This window comes from Lepidochelys kempii, chromosome 2 (assembly GCF_965140265.1).
Source record: "Lepidochelys kempii isolate rLepKem1 chromosome 2, rLepKem1.hap2, whole genome shotgun sequence".
NCBI lineage: Eukaryota > Metazoa > Chordata > Testudines > Cheloniidae > Lepidochelys > Lepidochelys kempii.
The window spans coordinates 159,022,021-159,048,285 of NC_133257.1; the positions used below are offsets into that span (position 1 = coordinate 159,022,021).

General features: G+C 42.4%; 2 protein-coding genes across 6 annotated transcripts in view; one reads left to right on the forward strand and one right to left on the reverse strand.

Annotated features, from left to right (window-relative positions):
• Positions 1 to 2,501: 2,501 nt before the first annotated feature.
• Positions 2,502 to 26,077, reverse strand: CCDC127 (coiled-coil domain containing 127). Of its 4 annotated transcripts, XM_073332611.1 has the most exons (5): positions 25,862 to 26,077; positions 23,848 to 23,932; positions 22,917 to 22,988; positions 17,968 to 18,096; positions 2,502 to 8,802 (listed from the first exon to the last, which is right to left on the reverse strand). In XM_073332611.1, the coding sequence occupies exons 4-5, from the start codon at positions 18,086 to 18,088 to the stop codon at positions 8,132 to 8,134; spliced, it is 792 nt and encodes a 263-aa protein (XP_073188712.1). In that variant the 5' UTR covers positions 18,089 to 18,096; positions 22,917 to 22,988; positions 23,848 to 23,932; positions 25,862 to 26,077; the 3' UTR covers positions 2,502 to 8,131. The 4 variants fall into 4 exon arrangements, with proteins under 4 accessions (XP_073188712.1, XP_073188710.1, XP_073188711.1 ...); XM_073332609.1 differs by lacking the exon at positions 22,917 to 22,988 and having other exon boundaries at positions 25,862 to 26,075; XM_073332610.1 differs by lacking the exons at positions 22,917 to 22,988; positions 23,848 to 23,932 and having other exon boundaries at positions 25,862 to 26,075.
• The window catches only part of SDHA (succinate dehydrogenase complex flavoprotein subunit A), a 29,140-nt gene continuing 28,933 nt past the window's right edge, over positions 26,059 to 26,265 (forward strand). Inside the window, exon 1 of one of the 2 annotated variants that reach the window (XM_073332604.1) lies at positions 26,059 to 26,187. In XM_073332604.1, coding sequence (XP_073188705.1) covers positions 26,119 to 26,187 — 69 coding nt within the window. In that variant the 5' untranslated portion in view covers positions 26,059 to 26,118. The remainder of the gene's footprint in view (positions 26,188 to 26,265) is intronic. The other variant, XM_073332602.1, reaches the window with a different exon arrangement.

Below are 26,265 nucleotides of genomic sequence, written 5' to 3' on the forward strand. Positions count from 1 at the left end.
CCGGTTTTGTTCAATATCTTCATTAATGATCTGGAGGATGGTGTGGACTGCACCCTCAGCAAGTTTGCAGATGACACTAAACTGGGAGGAAAGGTAGATACGCTGGAGGGTAGATATAGGATACAGAGGGTCCTAGACAAATGAGAGGATTGGGCCAAAAGAAATCTGATGAGGCTTAACAAAGACAAGTGCAGAGTCCTGCACTTAGGATGGAAGAATCCCAGGCACCGCTACAGACTAGGGACCGAATGGCTAGGCAGCAGTTCTACAGAAAAGGACCTGGGGTTACAGTGGACGAGAAGCTGAATATGAGTCAACAGTGTGCCATTGTTGCCAAGAAGGCCAATGGCATTTTGGGATGTATGAGTAGGGGCATAGCGAGCAGATCGAGGGACGTGATCGTTTCCCTCTATTCGACATTGGTGAGGCCTCATCTGGAGTACTGTGTCCAGTTTTGGGCCCCACACTACAAGAAGGATGTGGAAAAATTGGAAAATGTCCAGTGGAGGGCAACAAAAATGATTAGGGGACTGGAACACATGACTTATGAGGAGAGGCTGAGTGAAATGGGATTGTTTAGTCTGCGGAAGAGAAGAATGAGGGAGGATTTGATAGCTGCTTTCAACTACCTGAAAGGGGGTTCCAAAAAGGATGGCTCTAGACTGTTCTCAGTGGTAGTGGATGACAGAACGAGGAGCAATGGTCTCAAGTTGCAGTGGGCGAGGTTTAGGTTGGATATTAGGAAAAACTTTTTCACTAGGAGGGTGGTGAAACACTGGAATGCATTACCTAGGGAGGTGGTGGAATCTCCTTCCTTAGAAGTTTTTAAGGTCAGGCTTGACAAAGCCCTGGCTAGGATGATTTAGTTGGGGATTGGTCCTGCTTTGAGCAGGGGGTTGGACTAGATGACCTCCTGAGGTCCCTTCCAACCCTAATATTCTATGATTCTGTGATAATCCAGATCTGACCCCTAATCATGACCCAGAAAGCTTTAAAAATGGAATATATATGGTTGGTCAGCTATTCAGTAAAGATAATTTTCTAACTTATTTAGAGATCAAAGCTAATTTTAATTGGCCTGCTCACCCATGGTACAAGTACTTTCAATTTAGGCATTATGTTTTTCAAATTTCTAGAAAAACTGAAATACAGAAAAAAATACAGAAAGCTAAATGTAATTGAAGCAAATGTGTCTGGTCAATTAGGAAACAAAAATCTATATAACCAATTTATATCAATCTTTACAGACAACTTTCCTAACCAAAATATGTCCATATATGATACACTGGGAAAAGGACCTGCACAGACACATTACCCCAGAGGAATGAGGAACGATGGAATGATCTGGAAAAGAGGACTAGCAATAGCTGTAGCACAACAACAGAAAATTTCTTAAATTTTCAATGGTGCCTCACACCAGTCAGGTTAAAAAATAGAGAGATTAAATGAGGATAAATGTTGGAGAAATTGTAGCGAAAGAGGAGATTTTATGAATATAAGGTGGACACGTCCAATCATTAGAGTGTATTGGGATGAAATCAGTAATCAAATATCACAAATTGTTCGGTATTTATTACCAAATGATTGTTTAGTAATTCTTCTGGGGTTTTCTAGCAGAAATGGTCACACAAAAAGGAAATGGAGAATTAATCTCTTAGCTGCTAGTAGCTGCTCAGCTACTGACAGCCACTCCTTGGAAAACGAAAAATAGTTAATTGTCTGCACAAGGTTACGCATCTGCTCCCTGATGGTATACGTACAGTTTACTTCAAGAAAGGTTAACCACATTTTCAAAAGCAGCCACCGACTTTGGATGCCCAACATGCGACACCTTGGACTGATTTTCAAAAGTGCTGAGCAAGCACAGATCTGAATGACATCAGTGGGAACTGCAGATGCTCGGCACTTCTCAAAATCAGGCACAAGGTGCCTCAAGCTGGACATCCAGAAACTGAAGAACCTCAAATTACTGGCCACTTTTGAAGATAAGGCTGTGTCAATACTTTGGATTACATGGTCCCCTCTATTACACCCTGTGGAGGGGAGCAAAATACACAGGGGCAGGAGGAAGAGAGCAGTGCAGTGCCTTTACTAATGCTTTCTTTTTCCCAGACCCCACCAAAGCCCTACTGCTTCAACTGCACAGGACTTGGACTCTGTTGCTTTGGAAGCTGGGGTCAAAAAGAGCCATTATGTGTGGTATACTGCCCTTTGGACCAGGAAAAAATCATCAACCTGGAACTTACTGCTGGTGGCGGCAGCCACTGCATTCCCCAGATCAACTCCCCTCACAAGCTGCATCCTCTAGAACTAGCTGGAGAACAATAATTCCATTCACTACAACTTTCAAGGCTTTAAAATTTGTTTTCATTCCACACTGTAATGAAAACAAACCCTTTCAAACATTTTAGTAGAGTGAAATTGTGTTGAAAAGGTCAGATTTTCAATTCAGAGGTCTCCCTGTCTCTCTGGAAATGACCAGAGACTTCTCCCTGGATCTCAAAAACCTTCCCATCAAATCAATACATCTCCATGAAACATTTTAGCTTAGACAAAACAGCATTTTTCAACAAAACCCATTTTGCTGAAAATGTTCCAGCCATTTCTAGCATCCTCCTCTGCAACTGACTCCTACTCATTGCATGGAAGATGTAACTTCAACTTTGGCAGTTCTAACCTGCAGTTTGGCAGTTCTAACCTGGTTTCACCCTCCTATGGTTTGTGTATCATAGAGACCAATGCCAACTGCAGTCCTCAAGAACACCACCAAACCTGGCAAGGTATTCCCTTAAAAATGACCCATTTGAGATACCTTTTAGGATGCAGCCCTTAATGTACATCAGTGCCCTTCTGATCAAAAGCACATAAACTGTTTTTATTTTCCAAGTCTTTATTTACATTTAATAGATGCACACACAGGTAGGTACCAGACAGGCAGAAGTTTGGGACAGCATTGTACACATTGAGTATATTTTCAGTATACACATGGGAAACTAACATTTTTCTAATTATAATACAATGCAAATTTCTGTTGTGGCATTGGGCAGTACTTTTTTTTGTTACCTGTTAGTAGGCTACCTGTGACATAATTATCGTCCTATTTTGATAGGTAAATATGAAGCCAGGAGGTGCACAAATAGATTGTTTTCAGAGACTCAGTGATTCATGAAAGCGAATACTTTGGAAAATCTCCAAGGACAGATAATGTGGAGATGGCACCTGCCAATATTAGATCCTCAAATTTCCTCAGAAACCATGTTTACTGGCTGCCTGTCTTTTTTGGCTATTTGTGTGGGTGATGACTAACCTGTTTGCTGCAGCCCATCCCTTTAATTTTTATTTAATGAGTATATACAAAATCAAAGGTGTGCATGGTAATGTACACAGTAAGTGAAGAAATGTTTCTGACTGTAAACTTATCACAGCTATATATGCTGCAGGGGAAGACAGCACCCGACAAAGAGGATTGCGGAAGGAATTTAAACCCAAACAATATACTTTCCATTTAACTCTGAAAAGAACCCCTCCCTCCCCCCATTATTTAATACATTTCCGTTAATATTTAAGAAACAGACACTTTTGAGCTTGATCTACCTGACAATGTGGCTAATTGTCTTACTTACAGATAACTAACCTATCACAAATAATGATTCACATTTTAAGCAAGCAACCACGTATGACAAGATGTATGTTTACACTGGCTCTCCCTATACCTCAGTCTATCGTACTGACTGCACACTCAGTGACATTGTCTTTCAGCACATGATGGATGCATTCTGGTCTCTGAACTCTTTGGGCCAAATTCTGCTCTAAGTTACATGGGCACTTCCTCTAGAAATCAGTGGAGTGTTCTGTATCATATATTGTAAAATATTAGCCCACCACGCACCCACAGGCACTTTGTTTCAATCTACCTACACTGGTCCAGAAACTATGACAGGGATACAGAAGGATTAGGCTAATGTTGATAGTAACTTCACCTCTAAATCCTCTAAATATCCCCAAACATAAAACCTTATTAAGTTTCAGATAAGGCTGCTGAGTGCAATACAAGAACCAATTAATTCATTCATTAAAAATAACCCCCCCCCCAAAAAAAATCACAAGTGAGGGTTACATTAACAATTATGATACCAAATTTAATAGAAAAATTCTGCTCCTCCCTTAGATTCATTTCCAATATTTCACAGTAATAGCTCCTTTCTATAACGTTTTATGGATGAGCGTAGGCTGTGTGTCAAAACATGACTTACAAAGGAACTCTCAATGCATCTTTATCAATGAAGCTGCAATCAGCATCTCTATGATGTATGCAATCAACATACACATATTAGCTTATTCTCACAGTTTCTCTTTGTTTAGCTACTGTTATGTAATTGTCAGAATACTGAGGAAATGATGGAGTGGTGCTGGAGCTACGGACAGCTGGGAAGCTTAGAGGTGAAGACTCAGAGGATCTGGTCACTCTAGTTAGGTTGCATGAGAGAGGAAAGGCGTTAGGAGGCATTGTGGGACAGGCAAAGAAGGGACAGGGCAAGATACAAAAGAGGGCAGCAAGAAGACAGAGGAACTGGTATATTGGGCGAGTGTGACTGAGCTGAAAGGCTGTGGGCACTTTGTGTGGGATGGGTCATGGTGAGAGCCAAGGAACAGAGTATTTGGCAGCCCTCTCTGCCACCGCAAAGAGGCTTGTCAGTTCCCAATTAGACTGTTTTGGCTCACTGAGTCTGACCTTAACTAGGCTCACAGAGGTAATGCGGGCCCCCAAGGAGCCTCTGAACACTGAGGGTGGGTTGGGGTGATGTGGGGATCCATAGGAAGGAGTCAGGAGTATTGGAGATAGCATGAAGGGAGCTCGGGTGTGTGCGATCTTTGAGGGAGCATGGTAGTAGGCAAGTGGATTTATGTAACAAATACACTAACTGACTGGCTGAAGTGTTTTTCTCATGCCAGCTAATGTCATCTATTGGCAGGGATAAAATTGGCAGGGATCAATTTGGTGATGATTATTTGTTGCTTCTCTTTTTGTTAAAAGAAAAAAATTCCAAAGGGTTTTCAAAGTATCCTGTGCACAAGAGTTCAGACCAAACTATACAAGTGTCAATTTGGAGTATAAAAGCCTGTCCTATATCAAGAGATCAACCCCTCCACTGCCCCGCAAACAAACAAACAACCCCATGAAACAGTGCAGCAAAATGTTGATTTTTTTTAACTGTTAATTGAAAACTGTAGTATGACATAGTATGAAATGTTCTGAAAAAGATCTTCTTATACCCTACATTATATTGCAAATCAATTACTTCCCCAGATCAAAATTTGAAGCGCCAGGGACAAAATAAAGCTTACAGTGGAACGTCCAACACAACCTTATCTATTGCGAGAGAGAGAGAGAGTTACAAAAGTGCCTAAGAAATTTAGGAGCACAAGTCCCATTGAAAGTCAGTGGGACTTGTGCTCCTAAATCTATTATGTGCTTTTGGACTTCGCCTTTGAGTCACTGTCATGCCTTCATTAACTAGCCTAATGTTAAACAAATGTAACTATGAAGAATCTTGTATTGACAAAAAAAGCTCTACTTTACTAACTGGCATTTTGATACAATGTTGTGATGTAATCAATGTATTACGAATAAATTAAACAATGCCACAATTTAAATACTAATATAAACTGAAAAATGATTTGCCCTCTCAGCTCTATGTCCTCTTTGTAAATGGTTTTGAGTTGGTATCAGTGATAAAACTATAGAAAAATGTAAACCAAGATGACAAACATTTTTGGCCTTTTTCACAGAGGTAAAACAAATTTACAAAGCTTTAGTGTGTGTATTGGGTGTATATTTCTCATTTTTATCAAAAAAGGGTTATTTTTAACTTTAAGAGGAGAGATACCTACAATTAATAAAAGGGTCACTGACAGGATAAAAATATTGAAAACTGATATCCTTACTTAAGTTACAAATAACATCTTATTATTAAAACACAAAGAATTTTTTTAAAATGACACTTCACTCTTTAACTTAATTTTAAACTCCTCAGGGTGTGGACTGTCTTCATTCTTTATGTACACCAAGCCAAACCAATGGCAGTCTATCAAAACAGAAATGGATGCTCATTTATCATCTTTGTATTTATCTCAGATTTGACAAAAAAGACCTGGGCCCTGTCCTACATGGAGATCTACTAGAGTGTATCCCTCAGCCTGTGCTCTGTGTGGATGCAAGGGTCTGGGATAGTGGGTCCTGATATAGGATTGAGGCAGGCCCAAATCACTTCCACTCTGGATTTTAGTAGTTTAACTTTCAGGTTCTTATGAAGTAGCACAATGCTGTTAATCCATAGGAGAAAATCAAATCAAATTAAAACAAAAATGAAAAACCCACTGCCTGAGTACCTCAGGGGAAGTACAAAGGAAACCCCGGTATAGTGCATTAGCCTTTTGTATTTGCTCTGTCCCTTGGGAGGCAGCCAGAAATTACAGTGGTGTGCACAGTTATAAGAACACAGACAGAACCACTGGCATTTGGAAAATATCCATGGATATGGTCTTAGTTTCTGTAAATGACAGTTGTTACAAAACCTTTATTTTGGGTCAGATTTAGCCCAAGTTTGTCACTTTAGCATATTTCTTTTTCTACCTAACGTTAGACATTATGCTATAATGTATTTAGTCCTAGAGATCAGTAAAATTAATTCTGAAATAATCAGTTATTGCTCATCTTGCTGCAATGTAAACAGTATTTAATAGAAATTGACAATGATATAAACACTACAAAATCAATGTAAATACAGTTACTTTACTTATCAGTTACTGTAGATCCATTTTCCTTTTGCTCTTTTTTATGTAAGTGATTAATGTTTTCTCCCTTTGCAGAAGAGAACAAACATTTCAAGAGGCACTTTAAACAGGACAGACTTGAAAAATGAAAGCCTTTATTATTTTATTTTCTGCACTCCTCTGCTGTTATTTTTATTTGTCTGTGAATACATAATTTCTTCTGTTTAATTCTACAGTTAGGTCAGAATCCTGGGCTGATTACCCCATGACTGAAATACCCAGATGAGGGAAGCTGAGGAGGAAAATTCCATGAGAATTTCTTTTGCTCAGTTACTTCCCCAAAATCAATCCAGGTGATGGTTTTACTCCCTGCCCAACTCCTCACTGTGCATGAGCCAAGGTAATATAATCCCACACCTGATCTGGGGGGACTACTTGTAAGGATAAGAGAATTGTTTAGTCTCTGCATCCAGTCAATCCTTGAAATCTCTGCTGTGTGTGATGATGGCTTTTATGATGTGGATATCTGTCTACTAGAGATGGGCTTAAAATAATCAACCCGTTAGAGATCAGTCAGTCAAAGCAATAGGGCCTTCAGCAATACCAAGGTGGGCAAAGTCCAATCTGGTAACCTAGACCTCAAAGGAAAAATAAGTGATTAAATGTTTTACTTTTCCATTGTATGAATTCCCTTGACGTGGCAACTTTTAGATTACAACTCTTATGTAATCCTGATTTAAGACCAATCACGCCCTCATTTTTATTAACTTCAGTAAGCAGCAGATCAAAGTCCTTGTTTTTATTTTCGTTCTGTATTATTTTAAATAGCATCCTGTCTTTGTATTTCAAGCAAATATTTTTTTGTATAACGTAGCGTAAAGTGACGTATGCACATCAAGCTTGGAAGACCATGCAAATCTAATTTGAAAACATGATTCCACACTTTTTTCATTGGTACAGAGAAAGCATCTCACATCTAAATAATATAACAAGAAATCTCACTGTTACAGTCACTTCCGAGTACTTTCCTGAGAGTTTTGTTGCACTGCCATGCAGGAAATCAGGAGTTGGGAGCACTCTCTGCTAACCTGGCTGTGAACACAAAGTGTATCTTTCAGTTGACACAGTCTCAAGGTAAACTGCACTGCCTAGTGAGCATTTGTTGTTGGCCCATCAATGGAAAGGCACCAATAGTGGAGACACCTTCATGGATGGGGAGTACTGCAAATGTGGCTGCAATGAGGAGGGGGGAAAATATATGAATGTACTACAGGAAATTAGCATCTTTAGAATACCAGTGAGTCATCATATATTACATGTGCCATAGTACATGAAATGCCACTACTTTCCCCACACATCATTTTTCCAACAGGGCTTTCTCTACCCTCTTGAACTTTTTTAATTCAACAGTTAGTTCCCAATATCTGAGATAAAGCCACATTAGTCTTCCATTTTGACGCTTGTTTGTGTTCAGCACATTACCACAATATGTATCATACTTAAAAATATCTTTTAAACCGTTTTCCATTTCTATATCCACAGCAACAGGATCAGTTGCAGCTCTAACTAGCAAATTTTTCTCTATTTCTAGTCGCTGGTTTCTGGGCAGCACAAAACTGCAGTAGATATCTTGTCTTTCTAAAAGTGCTTCTTCAAATTCTTTTATTACAATATTAGCTCTCTTTTGCCATTGTGCTTCTTTTGCAAGACAACTCTGGTACAAGGCACCTGCTGCCCCTGAGCGCCGCAGAACCTGCTTTTCTTGCTCCAACTTTTCGTGTTCCTGTTCTAGAACTCTTCTTTCTTCTACTAATTTTCGACTCTGGGAGATTAGGGCTTCACGATAACTCAGGGTTCTGTTGTGTTCCTTTTCAAGCTCCAACTCCAAGTGAGCAACTGTGCGGCGATTTTCTGTGATTGTGTCACGATATTTTGATTCAAGATCTCTTTGTACAGATGTTAGTCTTCTGTAATATTCTTTTTTTTCTTTTTCTATCTCTTTCTGAGACTCTCTGGACCAGATCCAACCTGTCATACATAAAACAAATTCCATATGTAAACAAAATATGTACAGTATTGATAATCAAAATTATTGAAGTACTTCACAAAGAAGTTCTGTTGCTACTTTTAGTAGTAACTTTATTTTTTTCTCCCCAAAGACACAAAGGGTGAAATTCACTTCAGTTCAGATGTCCCACAAAACTGAGAAGTTGTATGGTCTATGTTATAGAGGAGATCAGACTTGATTATCAGAATGTTCTCTTCTGGCCTTAAAATCTATACATCTACATTTTTAAAACGTAAGAATGGCCATACTGGGTCAGGCCAATGGTCCATCTTGCCCAGTTTTCTGACAGTGGCTGGTGCCAGATGTTTCAGGGGGAATGAACAGAACAGAGCAATTTATCGAGTGATCCATCCCCTGTTGCCCAATCCCATCTTCTGACAGTCAAAGGTTTAGGTACACTGAGACCATGGGATTGTGTCCCTGACCATCTTGGGCAATAGTTATTGATGGATCTTTCCTCCAAGAATTTTTCTAATTCTTTTTTGAACCCAGCCACACTTTTTGCCTTCACAACATCCCCTGGCAACAAGTTCCGCAGGTGGAGTGTGAGTTGTGTGAAGAAGTACTTCCTTATGTTTATTTTAAACCTGCCTCCTATTAATTTCATTGGGTGACTCTGGTTCTTGTGTTATGTGAACGGATAAATAACACTTCCTTATTCACTTTTTCCACACCATTCATGATTTTATAGACCTCGATCATATCCCCGAGTCATCTCTTTTTTAAACTGAACAATCCCAGTCTTTTCAATCTCTCCTCACATGGAAGTTGTTCCATATGCATCACTTTTGCTGTCCTTCTCTGTGCTTTTCCTAATTCTAATATCTCTTTTTTGAGATTGGGCGACCAGAACCGCACGCAGTATTCAACGTGTGGGTGTACCATGGATTTATATAGTGGCATTATGATTTTTACAGTCTCATTATCTATCCATTGCCTAACGATTCCTAACATTGCTAGCTTTTTTTCCACTGCTGCTGCACCCAGAGCAGGCGTTTTCAGGGAACTATCTTTCTTGAGTGGTAGCAGCTAATTTACATCCCCATCATTTTGTCTGTATAGCTGGGATTATGTTGTCCAATGTGCAGTACTTCACATTTATCAACACTGAATTTCATCTACCATTTTGATATCCAGTCATCCAGTTTTGTGAGATCCCTTAGCAACTCTTTGCAGTCAGCTTTGGACTTAACTATCTTGAGTAATTTTGTATCATCTGCAAGTTTATCCTGCAAGTTTTATCTGGAAAAAGGGGTAAACAGTGAGATGGCTAAACTTGCAGACGATACAAAATTACTCAAATTAGTTAAGTCCAAAGCTGATTGCAAAGAGTTGCAAAGGGATCTCACAAAACTGGATGACTGGGCATCAAATTTTCCAGATCATTTATGAATACGTTGAACAGAACTGGTCCCAGTACAAATCCTTGGAAGACCTCACTATTTACCTTTTTCCATTGTGAAAACTGATCATTTATTCCTACTCTTTCTTTCCTATCTTTTAGACAGTTACAGATCCATAAGAGGACCTTCCCTCTTATCCCAAGACTGCTTTACTTTGCTTAAGAGCTTTTGGTGTGGGACCTTGTCAAAGGCTTTCTGAAAGTCCATGTACACTATATCAACTGGATCACCCTTGTTTACATGCTTGTTGACACCCTCAAATAGATTGATAAGGTATGATTGCCATGTTGATTCTTCCCCAACATATTATATTCATCTATGTGTCTGACAATTCTGTTCTTTACTATAGTTTCAACCAATTTGCCTGATACTGAAGTTAGGCTTACCAGCCTGTAATTGCCAAGATCACCTCTAGAGGCATTTTTTTTTTTTTTTTTGAAAAATTGGCCTTACATTAGCTATCCTCCAGTCATCTGGTACAGAGTCTGATTTAAGTGATGTGTTACATACCACAGTAAGTTCTGCAATTTCATATTTGAGTTCCTTCATAACTTGGATGAATACCATCTGGTCCTGGTGACTTCGTATTGTTTAATTTATCAGTTTGTTCCAAAACCTCCTCTGATATCTTAATCTGAGACAGTTCCTCAGATTTGTCACCTAAAACATATATGCTTCTCAGCGTACGTGGGGGAAGGAAGTGATGTTGAGGAAGCAGTTTAGGGTTTATAGAAAAGCTGTTCTGTGGCCCCTAACTTCAGAGCCTGAGGTTGGAGTTTTGTGAGTAAAAAAAACTTTCTTTGCCTCTCAGTGTGAGGTATCAGTTTGGGTCTTGGTGGTTACAGACCTCATCTCTCTCTCTCTCTCTGACTCTGGAGATGGGGGCAGGACGAGACACCTATCATCACAGCAGTAGTCCTGAGTTCTGTCAAGGCATGATGGTAAACAGGAGAAGTGTATAAACAATACCATTTCCACAGGACAGCTGAGAGCCCTGGAAAGAGGCTGTTCTGATAGTCATTCCTGGAAGAGGCAAGTACAGCCACTTTCTTTTATTTTTATGATCCTTTGCTTTGCAATGAATTTGAGGCAGAACAGAGGAACATCTGAATCAATATATGAGGCTGTGAGTATGTACTCCTGCTTTTATGGTCACACTGAAATAGACTCAAAGGCAAAATAACTTTCTGTTCACATTTTGAGGACATGCCTTTTTATTGTTCAGCCTGAGACAATCATGCTATGCTGAAAATTTATAGTTCTCCCCTCAGAAAGTTCATGGGTCAACTGTTCTTCAGTATTAGAATTCTGATCATCAGAAGTATTATCTCAGATATCAGAGATCAAACATAATTCCACTAGACTGATTAACCCATAAAAAATAGCACAAGGTCCAATCTTCCAAGGGGTCCACATGCAGAAGTCCCATTGATTTTGATGGGAGCTACTTGCACAGCACAATTAGGAACATAGGAGTTACCATATTGGATCAGACCCGAAACCCATCTCGTCCTGTATCTTGTCTCCAACACTGTCCAGCACCAGAAGTTTCAGAGGAAGGTGTAAGAACCCCACAAGGAAAACATATGGAATAATCTTCTCCCAACATTAGGTATCATCCTGTTCTCTAAAAGATTTGTTAGCATGATTTATAACACTGGATATTCTTTATGTCCATGTAAATGTCCAATTCCTTTTTGAATCTTGTTAAATTCTTGATCATACTGACTTCCACATACATTGGTAATTAAAAGGTGGAACTCATTGTCACAGGAAGCTTTTTTTATAAGTTTGAATTTGCCACCTTTTAATGTCTTCTTGTTCTTGAGTTATGATACAGGGAGAACAGAACTTCTTGATCTATGCCATTCATTACTTGACATATTTTTATCGTATCACCTGTTATTCATCCTCTTTCTAATCCCAATCTTTTCAATCTCTCTTCCTAGGAGCTTTTCCATGCCCTTAATCATTCTCACTGCCCTTCCTTGAACTATATCTAATTTTGCAATAATCTTTTTGAGATGGAGTACTGCACACAATATTCTAGGTGAAGCCACATCAATGATTTGTATAATGACATTATAATATTCTGCATATTATTCACCATCCCATTTCTTATGTGTCCTAATATCTTGTTTACTTTTTTGACCACAGTTATGCACTGAACAGAGGTCTTAATTGACCTGCCTACAGAGACACCAAAGTCCTTTTCCGGAGCTAATACAGTTAATTTTGAACCCTTTAAGGGGTATGAGTAATCTAAATTTTTCTCCCCAGTGTTCACTACTCGGCATATAGTTACACTGAACTTCATCTGCTATTATGATGTCCATTCACCTTTCTTGCTTAGGTTTCTCTGAGCCTAATACAGCCGTGTTAGTCTGTATTCGCAAAAAGAAAAGGACTACTTGTGGCACCTTAGAGACTAACCAATTTATTTGAGCATAAGCTTTCGTGAACTATAGCTCACTTCATCGGATGCATCTGATGAAGTGAGCTGTAGCTCACGAAAGCTTATGCTCAAATAAATTGGTTAGTCTCTAAGGTGCCACAAGTATTCCTTTTCTTTTAGAGTAAGTAATATGGCTAGTCTTAAAAAGATGATGTTTTGGGTCAATGAATAAAAGGGATCCATAAAAATATTGTCTGTTTCGGGAAGTGTAAGGAGATAGCTTTTTTTCAGGTTCAGCAATTATTGTCATGCTACACTCTTATAGCTTAAAATAAGGTTAAGTTACACGTACTCAAAGTTTGTTTAAAACAAAAGAAAGATTTATATCACATTATTCCAGGGGTTCCCAAACTTGGTTCGCGGCTTGTTCAGGGTAAGCCTCTGGCGGGCCACAAGACACTTTGTTTACCTGAGTGTCCACAGGTATGGTCGCTCGCAGCTCTCAGTGGCCACGGTTCACTGATCCTGGCCAACGGGAGCTGCAGAAAGCGGTGGCCTGGCCTGCCCCGCTTCCCACAGCTCCCACTGGCCGGGAATGGCAAACCGTGGCCACTGGGAGCTGTGAGTGGACGTACCTGTGGATGCTCAGGTAAACAAAGCCTCTCGCGGGGCTTACCCTGAACAAGCCGTGAACCAAGTTTGGGAACCCCTGCACTATTCTAACTTATGATCATTGTTGGGCAGAGGTCCAGAATAAACAGTTTAGAAATTTCTCTACCTGCCTTTTCAGAGATTATTTAATAAAGGTGACTTGCAAAGGTGACTTCCCTTTCTTAAGGGAATTTGCCCTGTTTTGCTTCCTTCTGATGCATTAAAAAAATGTAAGGTTTTTTTCCTTTAGAAACTAAAGACAGCTTTAACTTTTTTTAACCTTAGAAATATCAGGAGCATCAAGTCTTATTAGCCCTGGAGAATCTCAAGGACGTACCAAGGATATTTATTCTAAGTTTTAACACCTTAAGGATTAATGTACTGAATGTTAACAAAATTTTCCTTTATTTATGCTATTAGTTACTGCAGTTAAGATGGTGTTAAAAACAAAAGTTTTTAAAAAGTCTGAGTCATTTCACTTGCTAAATTTTCACTATCACCATTTCACTAATTTTCTAGTCTTCACAAGAGGGACTTCCAGCCTAGACAGGCCTTGAATTTCTAACATTAACAATTTGCTTGGGGTGGCAGGGGACCTCAGCCCTTCTTCATACATCAAAAGACAGAAAAGGCACAAGTCTAATTTTTTAGCTTTTTGCAATTCCTTCCCTGCTAACTGGGCTGCATACAGTATTCTCGGCAGGCTAGCTATAGAACATTGTCTCCCTTCTTCAGTGAGTTATCTGAAACAGTACAACCACGCTATTGAAAGTAATATAACATATCTTTAGAGCCAGTCCATGGACATACTAGCTCCACCTTTTGTGGGTTCCCCCCCAGCTTGTTGGCACCTTGCTAATGTGTCACATGCTGCTCCATCAGCATGGTGCACTTGCAGAATGGAGCTTACTAAAATATTGGTTAAATTCCACTTGCAACCCTGACTGCCAAGGAACTGAGGGGAAAAATTGCCTTAATACTCTGCCTGTAACTTTCCACAACAGGATCTCATATCACAATACAAATATTGAAGAACTTGAGCATCACACAACCTCTGTGACGTAGTATTATCTTAGATATAAGAGGATGGATTAGATGATCCAGGAAGAGCTTTCTAGCCATAGGCTCTAAGTCTGATAGCTGCACACTCCAGTTTCAGGCTCATATTACTTTAATATCCAGGATTTCTTTTTTTAAATCCTTTCTTTACAAGGTACATACACCTAAAATCCATAGTATATAAATAGCACACATTTTGAAAACTCTGGTACCATTACTTACAGTAACTTATAGTCTCTACAACACTCATTAAAGCACAGTATCCTCAACAGTAAGATCATCATTAACAGACACTTTGGGGCACAGGAAACATTTCTATAATATGTGTACCTATGACAGATTACCTTTGAGGGAATATAAGAGTATTTTGAGCTATTTATTGTCCTTATTCTGATCAATTTACAGAGCCAAAAAGAAAGCAGTTATTTTTAAGCATGTAGGGAATAATCCTGCATTCCTTAAGCACTCAAAACCACCACTCAGTCAAGCAATACAGTACTCAAAGAATGCAGGGTCTGTCCCCAAATGTGAATTACTGTACAGGGCTGCTTAGAACTCTTATACAGCAAGAGACTGAAGTTTTCCACAAACAGAGCAATTTATTAGATAATTTTTCACATTGTAGTTTTATGCATTCTGAAAACATCCAAGATAAGTGCTGTTCACCACAGGTAAATAAGTTTTACAGTCAAACTGCTTGGGCAGGGTATAGCATTGTGTATGTGTCTAACACAATGAGGCTCCCCATCTCTGATTTGGGTTTCTCGGCACTATCACATTCGACTCAAATAGTCTGAAGCACAAGATAAAAATGTTATAACATGGCTCCCCTACACATCATCCACTTCACCAATATCTCAAACCTCCTCACTCAGTTCTTATACAGACAGACAGCTCCACACCATCTTATGCATGGAACATCCTTCCTGAACTGATCCTTAGGGGTTACTAAGCTGTCCTATTTCAAATCCTTCCTCAAGGCTCACCTCTGCGGCAATGCCTAGACGAAAACTGCTAGTTAACAATGGCTAGGTTACGGGACAACTGGTAATAGACTTTAAAGAATACAAATGTATAAACACAGTATTTATAAATAACAATTTTAATTATATTCCTCTTTTCCTACCATTCATGTCACTTCTAGCCCATATCCAATGGCTTAAGGCAGTGGTTCTCAAACTATGGGGCAGGCTTCTAAAGGAGGCGTGAGCTGTATGCCTTTTTTTTTTTTGGAAGAGCTCTGGCTGTCAGACCCAGGTGCCTGGGCTTGTGCACGCCCAGGAGGCAGGGATAAAGGGAGCTTTGCCACCTGGGCTTGGGCTCTCCTCCCTCCCCACCCCCTTACTGCCAGGCAGCCCAAGTTCAGGATCTCCTTCTCCCATCCAATTCCTCAACTGGAGGCGGTGAGGCTCTGGCTGTCAGCCCCAGAGTGGAAGCAACAGTAACTCAGAGGGCATTCTGCGCCAAAAAATTAAAAATTCTGCACACAATATTTTAAAATTCTGCAAATTATATTTGTCAAATAAATGTGGAGGCATGGCATTGGGGAGCACGGGCCATTGGCTGCATAGAGATGAGAGATCACTTTGCACTCTCAGCACTGAGGCTGCACCCAATCCTGATACAACGCAAGTACAGGGCCTGCCCCCAGAAACACCCCAGGGCCCTCCCCCTCTGCTCCAAGTGCACAGGTGGGGGCAGGCAGGCAGGCTCAGCAAGGCAGGATCCAAGTGTGGGGGGTTGCAGGTGTGGGTTGAGAGGGTTCTCAGTGGGACAATCTGGGTACGGGCGGCTCAGTGGGGGATCCAGGTGTGTGTGGGGGATCTGGATGCACAGAGGCTTGTTGGAGGGTTCTGGGTGCAATGGTAATGGGACTCTGCAGTGGGGTCCAGGTGAAGGTGGTTGGGGCTCAGCAGGGGGATCTGGGTGTGGGGGAGATAGAGATCGAAAGGGGGGGGGTCTGGGTGTGGAGGGGTCCAGATGCTGGGGAAGTGGGGTTGAGTGGGGTGGGGATCCAGGTGTAGCTGGTTGGGGCTCAGTAGGGTGGGAATCCAGGTGTGGGTGGCTCACTGGGGTGGTCCAGGTGTAGGGGAAAGGGGCTCGTCGGGGGGGTTCTGGGTGTGGGGTAGGGTGAGGGTCTGGGTATGAGGGGTTCTGGATACATGAGGGTTGGGCGGATGGGGGAAGCAGCTCTCTATATAGGAATCCCTCCCCTGCAGTTGCGGAGCGATGGGTGCAGGAAGTGCTTGTGGGTGGGTTTTGCACAGCTTCCTACAGACAGGGGAGAAACCTGGGGGGTAGGTCTGACCCAGCCCTGGATGCCATGCAGGGAAAGAGGAAGTCCTGTCCTCCCCAACCCAGCCCGGACTAGCAGCTGAGCCCAGTGCAGAGTAGGAGCCACCAGGTGGGTCTTCCCCCCAGTCCCATCCCCCACCCCACAGTGATTTACCTCTCTGCCAGCTGCCCTGGGCACCCAAAACATACTTCTGGGAAGGGTCACACGACTGCTCTTGTGGCTTCCCCATCAGAAAGCCATTTTTCTGGAGGGGAGCAAAGAAATCTGTGGGAGACATAACTTCTGTGCAGAATCCCCCTAGGCGTAAGCAGTGCAGAAGTAAGGGTGGCAATGGGGCACTAAGTCTGCTGTGAAAAGTGATAGTGACAAATATCACTTTTCACGTTGGCACCTTTACTTCTGTACTGTTGCTGGCACTGTGCTGCTTTCAGAGCTGAGCACCCAGCCAGCGGCTGCTACTCTCCACTCTGCCTTCAGAGCTGGTGGAGATATATATCCTGGGGTAGAGGGTGGGAGAGGGGGCGGAAAATACTACAGATACAAAGAAGGGAGGCCTGACCAAATAAGTTTGAGAGCCACTGGCTTAAGGGGTTTTGGACAAAGTCCTTAGACTATAAACACTTTGGGGAACGGACTACGTCTTCATGTGAAATTGCAATGCAACTAACACAATGGTGTCCTCATCTCTATTAGAGCCTCTTAACAGTATTTCAGTGTGTTATCTGATAATAATGAGGAACAGTGAGGTTAAATGACTTGCCCAGGGTTACTCAGTCTATGGCAGAACACAGGTCTCCTTCCTCCAACTCACGTGCCTTAAACACAAAACTTTCCACTTCCCTGAAAAGAGGCAAACTATGGAGGAGTAGAAAGGATGAGTGAGGGAAAGGGAAAGACTACCAGCCTACAATTTTTTTCCCAAAAAAAGAACAAAGGTAAATTAGCTTGTGTAGACAAATGTGTGTACTAGTATTTTTATGTATTAGCCTTCCTTTACCTGCACATACCAGTCCTCCTAAACATACATTCCCTCCCAAATATGGTTACTCACCCAATTCTCTCCTCTTCCTTCAAAGGCTCTGAGATGACCCTCCTCCAGCTAGTAAGGATGGCTGCATTTGGCTTTCCACTGGATTGTGGAAATGCCATTTCAAACAGCTGGACAGAAGAGGGGTTGCTGGAGCAGTGTATTGCTGCATGAACCTTTTGGTCCAGAGAACTCAGCAGCCAGTTCTGACCCCCCACACATGGCAACACATTGTATTTCCACTAGAATGCTGGGCCTGATAAGAAACATATAATTAATAAAAATATTACTTACGAAATGCAGCCAATCCCAGCATTGGAACCAACAAAGCATAATTCCATTTGTTTCCATCACCACCATTTTCCCTTGGATTAGGCTGGATATTCCAGTTTGGAGGATCATTTAAATTATTCATGGAGACACCTTTAGATTCACAGGGGGAAAAAAAAGTCATGTCAGTGGTACCAATGATTAGGGGAGGGTGCTGATAGCAGTAGGTAACATGGACATGTGCACCTATTAAAACCATACCTAATACTTGGTTCAGGATTTCTATTTCAGATTCTGGATCAAACTGGAACTAAAGAGATAGATTTTTAACTGTAAGGGTAATTAACCACTGAAACAGATTGCCAGGGAAGTGGTACATTCTCCATCACTTGGAGTCTTTACAGTATAGTCTACTTCAACACAAGCTATTGGACTCCGTGCATAACCACTGAGCATTCTATTACCTGTGTTATGCATACTGGTGATCAGACTAGATATCACAATGAACTCTTTTGGTATTAATCTTAATCTATCTATTCTTTGCTAATGAAATTACTTCCAGTCAGTAGACAAAGGGCCTAGCACCTCAGAAAGCCAATTTCACTCCTCAAGCATGGAAACAAGTACAATAACTAATCCATAAGGCCAGTACCTGTTCTTTGAGTCCCATTGCTGCTGTAACACATATAAAAACCCCACCAATTAATGATGCCTAAGATGGTGAGCAGGTGGAGATAACCGGCACTTTAGTAATTTTTAAAAACTTGAAAATGTCTTTTGTTGTGCTTTGGAGTAGACAACTAAAATAATGAAGCCTCAGTCCTACTGGTGGTCTCTGGACACTATGTTTGGCACTCTCTACCTCAAAGCAGCACCCTAGAACCTGCATATTCACCATCACATAATTATGATATGTTTTGTACAAAGTATGTCTTGTGAGGAATCATTTTAAAAGTCTTGATCTGTTGAACATTGATATCCTGTTGGATTGTATGTGCTATTATTGTATGTGAGGTTATGAAGTTTTGGTGTGTGTGTGTGTGCACGTGTGAAATATGTTTGAGGTTGGGAACACCCACAACCAGTCTTTCAGGTAAAGCAATGAAGTAGCCAGACAAGCTGATGGCCCATTAAAGAGAATCTACACTCCCAGTTACCATCCCAGAAGACTTCTGAGAAAGAGCATCGTAGGTAATGGAGAATGATTGACCAATGAGGGTGGACCCCCAGTCACAAGCACAGAACTTTCCAACAAGCTGGAAGAAACTATAAAAGAAGGGGAAGTGACATCATGACTTGGCCTCACTCCCCGCACAACTCAACATCTGGAAACACGTCCGGAGGACAAAGACTTTAAAAGCAGGAGGGTGGTCCCAGGCTGGAGGAGAGTTCCAGCCTGTGTATTGAAGTTTCCAGACTTGTTTGTACCATCTCTCAGGATGAGGCACTGCTTGATTCCAACCCCATTTACTTTATAGAACTTAAGACTGTGAATTTATTTTATTCCTTAGGTAACCAACTTTGATCTCTAGGCTTATTACTTATAATCACTTAAAATCTATCTTTCTGTAATTAGTAAATCTGTTTTATATTTTATCTAAAACAGTGTATTTTAGCTGAAGTGTTTGGGAAATCTCAGCTCAGTTTACAATGGCTAGTGTATGTCCTCTCTACATTGAGGGAGGGGTGGACTTGGTAATGAACTTACACTGGTCAGGCTTCTAACCAGGGCAAGGCGGTACAGTTCTGGGGTACAAGGCTGGGAAGCTGGGGGGAACTGGCTGGAGCCTCTCTGTTGTTGGTTCATGAGTGAGTGGGAGCATTCATGTAACTCGATTGGTTGTGTCTGTGAAGGGTAAGTGCAGTGCCTGCCACAGGTTTTAGCTTGCCAACATCATCACAGTGTGAGAAGGAGCCCAGTTGGGGGGGGGGGGGGAGGGAAGCTCAGCAGTCCCATAGTTCAGGCTGCACCCGGGAACCCTGTCATACTATAGTCATATAAATAAAAGTAAAAGCATAAATCCAGATGTTATAAGAGTTGCCTTTAGGTGGAAAACAAACTGGGTTATTGGTTAGTTTTGAGTTGCTTTCTTCTTGTAAGACCAAAAGTTTCAACTATCCACCCACCCTCCCTTCAAAAAACACAAAGCTGATTCTTCCTTTAAGAGTGTTGAAAGTAAGATGTGTATTCCAGGAATAATTAGCTACAAAGAAAAAAAAAATTGTCTATTGGTAAACTTATTTAAAACAGGGCTGCATTTGGCTCTCCATTGCAACACCACTCTTTTAATCAGCCAAACAAAAAAGGGGTTGTGGAGCAATAAGATCCTACCCGCTGCATCTGCAGTGCTCCATGAATCGGCCCAGAGAGTTTCCTGGTACAACATGAAATACAATTTAAAGTAGAATAGTGTGGAAGGAATTGCTTATACAGCGGAAGACCGTTAATTTACTGCTTGTGAAAGATGTGGTCTTAGTGGGAGTCAAATAGACAGGCAAGTCCTTTGTTCATCCGTGGAACAGGTGAGTCGTGGGTACTGGCATGTGAGCTCCTCCCCCCACTCCCCACCACTGACCCAATTTGGCCATTACATTGTACAGAATTATCAAGGGAAAAGAGAAGTTCATCTCCATGCTATTTCAGACCTATGTATTTCTGTGAAGATTGTCAACATGGATCACAACGGTATTACAGTACAGACCTGTTTACATGCGAATCCGCTTAAAGCACGGTAGCGCCATGCCTCCCAGTGCTACCTATTTAACACGCGAGACTCATTAATATGCGATACAGGAACTTGCTACGTTGAGCTACAGATTTACTCATTAACTCACTGACATAGAAATCGACAGGAAGTGCAGAGCAGAAACGTGTTGTACGTCTTTATCGATATTGGTAAAGACGTAACACGCACGCTTAGACATTGTCATGCTAGACAGATATATAATATATATACTACATTAGAAAATTTTAACTGTAGGCCTAATATAATGGCAGAGGGCAAGCGTCAGAGTTCCTACACTGTAGAAGAAAAGCTAGCTGCAACAGATGGAGTAAATAGTGGAGAAACCCAGGCCAAAGTTTCAAAAAATATTGGGATTGCCGAATCTACTCTCCGAGGATGGCTAAAAAACGAATCTAAACTGAATGGCTTTGTACAAAATATCGATTCTGCCATGGGGCTTAAACGAAAACATGTGCGCTATTCAGCAAAACCCACAATAGATAAAGCCATGCACACGTGGTTTGCTCAGAAAAGGCTGAAAGGAATGCCGCTTAAGTGGGCTAATTCTTCAAGCCCAAGAGACAAAATTTGGAAATTTAATGGGGGATGAATCATTCCAAGCCAGCAAGGGGTTTATAAGTCATTTTAAAAAGCGTCATGGCATAGTGCAGGTATCGATTTATGGAGAAAGCCGATCAGCCGATGAATTGGCCGCGAATGCATTTCCCACCGAGTTAAAATCTATTTTACAAAATGAAGACTACCACGCTGAACAACTTTATAATTGTGATGAAACAGCTTTATTTTCAAAACTGCTACCTGATAAGACTTTAGCCTTTAATTACGAGACACAGAAAACAACTGGATTTAAAAAGATTGTGTGACTCTTCTTTTTTGTAGTAATAAGATGGTCAGCCATAAGCTTGCCCCTCTTCTCGTTGGCCGCTTTCATAAGCCTCGCTGCTTTTAATCACCTCAACAGAGCCAAACTGCCAGTAATATACGCTAACAGCAAAAATGCTTGGATGACGAGACATTTTCGACGACTGGTTCCACAATAACTTTGTTCCAGCTGTTTGTAAGCTTCTGTGGTCAAAGAAACTCGAAGCCAAAGCACTTTTGCTACTTGACAATTGTCCAGCCCATCCTCCAGCTGAATCACTGGTATCGAGCGATGGAAAAATTCAAGTGCTATACCTACCATTCAACACAACATCAAAAATTCAACCTTTAGACCAGGGCATTATTCAGAATTTTAAGAACAGTTATTAGTGGGAGATGATTTTGGCGATCGTGTCATGCACGTCTTCAGGCATTTCCGAACTCCTGAAACAGTTAAACATGAAGGAAATTATTTATTTAGATAAAAAAGCTTGGGACGGAATAAAACAAAAGTCCATTGAAAACTGCTGGATGAAGGCTTTCGGTGATGCCTTTTCTGTCAAAGACGGCTCAGACTCGGAAAACTCCAGCAGTGGCACTGATTCAGAGCCAGACTTTGAAGGATTTTCGGAAGAAGACGTCCTACAAACACGCACACAGACAAAAGAGGATAAAGGTAAACTTCTCTTTCAAATGATAAAAGATTTTAGTTTGGATACATCGCTGGAAATCATTACCCGGTGGCTGGAGATGGATGAAGATTGCCCGACTTCAGAATTTCTGTCCGAGGAAGAAATATTAACGGGCTGCAAGGCTACATCGGACTGCGAAAGTGATGGCGAGAATTCTAATAATGCAGGCCTAAATGACAATGACGACGACAATGTCGTTGAAAATGTCAAAATTTCGCTCACAGAAGCCCTTATTGCTGTAGAAACTGTTGTAAGATTTACGGAGGAGCAAAATGCAGAAAATATCGAAATCATTCATCTTTGGCGAAAGACAGACTTCATAAGAAAGAAAAAAAACGCGAGCCAGAAAGAGCAGAAAACAACAGCGTTTTTTTCTAAGTGAATCATAAACACTTTTTTCAGCATGGCCCTCTTAACCCGCAGTCCGTTAACACGTGGTCATGATGGCTTGACTCCCGACAGCCGTACGTAAATGGGTCTGTACTGTATGTGTATTACTATAGCACCTAGGAGCCCTAGTCCTGGACCCCACTGTATTAGGTGCTGTACAAACACAACAAAATGATCATCCTGTCCCACAGCCCATACTGACAACAAATTTTAGATTGTATGTCCACTGAGAACTGGACTGCCAATGTCCATATCTGATAAAAGAAGCTGTGCAGTTACCCACCTCCACTCCTGCGTATTACACAAATATGATGAGTCGTTGTCCTCTCTTGTAAAGATGCCAAAACAAGTACTTCTTAAAAAAAATAAAATAAAATAAAAAAAATCATGTTTAAAAAAAAAATATCTTCAGAGTTTCAGGGGCTTTAAAATGTCTTTAAGCAAGTGTTTACACCACAACTCAGTTATCAAATATATGTTCATATTTTTTATTACTTCAGGAAAAGCAAATATTCTTCATGTTGAAGGACTGTTCTAAAAGATTAGATTTTTTTAAAGAGAAGTTCTATTGGTTGTAGAATATTTTTTCTGCCATTCAGCACCTCTAAAATGCCATACTTACAACACAACTATATTTAAAAGTATTCTACATTTCCTACTTAAAATGGAAAGTGAACTTGGCTAAAAGTGTTGGCACCAGCCAACTTTTAAATACCAGCAACGTTTTGTTATGTTAAATAATCATGATGCCGAAAAATCTTTACAAGGAAGAACTTTAGCATTATAGTATATCAGGGGTCAGTAACCGACGGCATGCGAGCTGATTTGTAATGGCACGCTGCTGCCTGCCGGGTCCCAGCCTCCGGCCCCGCTCAGCCCGCTGCTAGCCCAGATGAACGTTCGGAACCCCAGGCTGGCAGCGGGCTGAGCGGGCCAGCGGCGTAAGATCAGCATTTTAATTTAATTTTAAATGAAGCTTCTTAAACATTTTGAAAATCTTGTTTACTTTACATAAGACAATAGTTTAGTTATATAATATACAGACTTATAGAGAGAGACCTTCTAAAAAACGTTAAAATGTATTACTGGCACGCGAAACCTTAAATTAAAGTGAATAAATGAAGACTCAGCCCACCACTTCTGAAAGGTTGTTGACTCCTGTGGTATATCAAGAAAAAAACGAAAAATACCCCAGAACTTTGAGATTTACTTACCATCAATTTAACAGACTTAGGTACAACTTAGCCACTTGCCTAGAAAATAGGACACTGCAGCTTCTTTATTAAAGTCATTTTAGACCTAAAAATAAAATGATTGCTTTAGTAACCAGTTAATTTGAGAGATTAGGATTTTTAAATACGAACATTTCGTCTTTATTTAAAGTGATAATTGGCGAAATCAGATCTCTCTGATAAGATAGAAGTATAGAACAGGTTTTGCCGGTCTTGACAGAGATGGTACTACCTTTCTTAGAGCTTCAGACCAACAAGTCAGTCAGTCTTTCAGATATTTCAGACCTGTCCCATGATATGGAGTAGGGTCTGATTCTACAACAAATTCCTCTTTACAGAAATGAAAGGAGCAAAAAACCCCGCTGCAAGCAACTATAATTTTGGTTTTCCAAATCAAAGTCTATTATGGTGCAACTCATGTATGCAAGACTTTAGTACATCGGAGTTTGAGGGCTGTCTCTCTAGCACTGGGCAGGGATAACAGAGTTGGGTAGATGGATTTAGGACCTCTCCTCACATTCACCCCCCCCCCCCCGAGTATAAGCATTTGTTTATTGTGTTAAAATACCTGTGGGCTATCTAGGTACTGATTTGGCCCCATCACTGCAAACCCAGACCACCCTCCACACTTTAAGTTTTCAGGGTAAAAGTTCCCCTCCGCATCTAAATTTCAGCCTCTCCACTTGTGCGCAGCTGTCTGGGCTCTCACCTAAATTCCCGACCAATTCATGAACAGGGAGAAGATTTGCCTTTTGGCGTTCGCTGGCCTATCTCACACACAGGGCCTGATCCTGTACATGTGCTCAGAGGCTGGCAACCACTGTGCCGCCTACATCCCTTGGTTACTCCTGGGGGAATCCTGCGCCACTGCACATGTGCAGAATTTGTGTCCCCTGCAGAAAAATGACTTTCTGACAGGAAAGCAAAGGGAAGCCACAAGAGTGGTCACGTGACAGTTTCAAGCAGTATGTTTCGGGTGCCCAGGACAGTCAGCAGAGAGGTAAATCACTGTGGGGCAGAGGTCAGGACTGGGGAAGACCTGGTTGGTGGCACCTACCCTGCACCAGGGTCAGCTGCTAGCATGGCATCCGGGGCCGGGTCAGACCCACCCCCCAGATTTCTCCCCCAGTTGAAAGAATCTCCCACCTTTCCCATCACTCCTCAGCTGCAGGGGGAGGGATCCCTGTACAGGGAGCTGCTCTCCCATCTGCCCAAGCCCCCTGTACCCAGACCCTCACCCCACCCCCAGAATCCCCCCCCTTAAACCTGGACCACCCCAATGAGCCACCCTACCAAGCCACCTGGATTCCCACCCTACCAAGCCCCAACCACCTTCAGCCGGATCCCCCTGCAGAGTCCCATTTCCATTGCACCCAGATCCCCCACAACAAGACCCTGTATAGCCAGATCCCCCCTGCACCCGGATCGCCCACTGAGCCGCCCGCACCCAGATTACCTCACCCAGAACCCCTCTCAACCCACACCTGTATCCCCCCCCCCTCCCAGGGCCTCCACGCTTGGATCCTGCCTGCCTCCACCTGGCATGGAGGAGTAGGGACCTGGGGTGTTTCTGGGCCAGGCCCGGTCCTTGTGTTGTGTTAGCTTTGCGTGCAGCTATCTAGAGGGGGAGCTGCACAGTGATCTCCCACCTCCGTGCAGCCAGTGGCCCGTGCTTCCCAGTGCCACACTGGAGCCCCCACGTTTATTTGGTAAATAAAATTTGCAGAATTTTAAAATATTGTGCGCACAGAGTTTGGGGGCGCAGAACGGTCCGGGTCCAGGTCCAGTGACGGGGCTGAACAGGCCGCGCGCTCAGAGGCCCACCACGGCCAGGCCGATCCGCGCGCGGGGTCCTGCGACCCCTGGACAGCCCCGGGCGCTCCCGCCCCCGCCCCCACGCGCTGGAGGCGCGGCCTGGAAACTCAGCAGCGCCTCCCGCCCCCGCGCGCCTGGGGACAACCCCGTGAGCGCCCCGGCCGCGGACGAGGAGACTCACCGCACAGACCCCGCCAGGCCCAGCCGAGTAGCCGCCGCCGCCACTTACCCGCCGCCAGCGGGTCCAGCCCCCACCTCCCCGGACCAGCCCATTGGAACGGGAGGGGGAAAGGGAGCAACAGCCGCGGGAGCCTGGTCGCCCGTCACACTATCCTCCCCCGGCAGTTGGTCTCTCCCGGAGGCTCGCTCCGGTAACTGCGCGGCCAGCCCCGCCCCAGCGCATGCGCAGGAAGTGACCGACTCTGCTGGCAGGGCGAAATGGCGGCGTCTGCTGGCGCGGCGTCGCGGGGGTTAGCGAAGCGGCTGTTCCGACCCCCAGCGGGAGCGGTGAGTGCGCCCCGCCTCACGGGCAGCCGGCCCCTGCAGAAGGGCGGGGTGTTGGATCGGCGTCTCCCTGCGTGGGAG

What these genes read in the sequence shown, in the direction of transcription:
- CCDC127 (XM_073332611.1), bottom strand. Translation starts at nt 18,088, where the DNA reads ATGAATAATTTAAATGATCCTCCAAACTGGAATATCCAGCCTAATCCA. An exon ending in GCTGGGATTGGCTGCATTTC is followed by an intron (nt 8,803 to 17,967) that starts GTAAGTAATATT and finishes TATGTATGACAG; the next exon opens with GTTGGATCTGGTCCAGAGAG.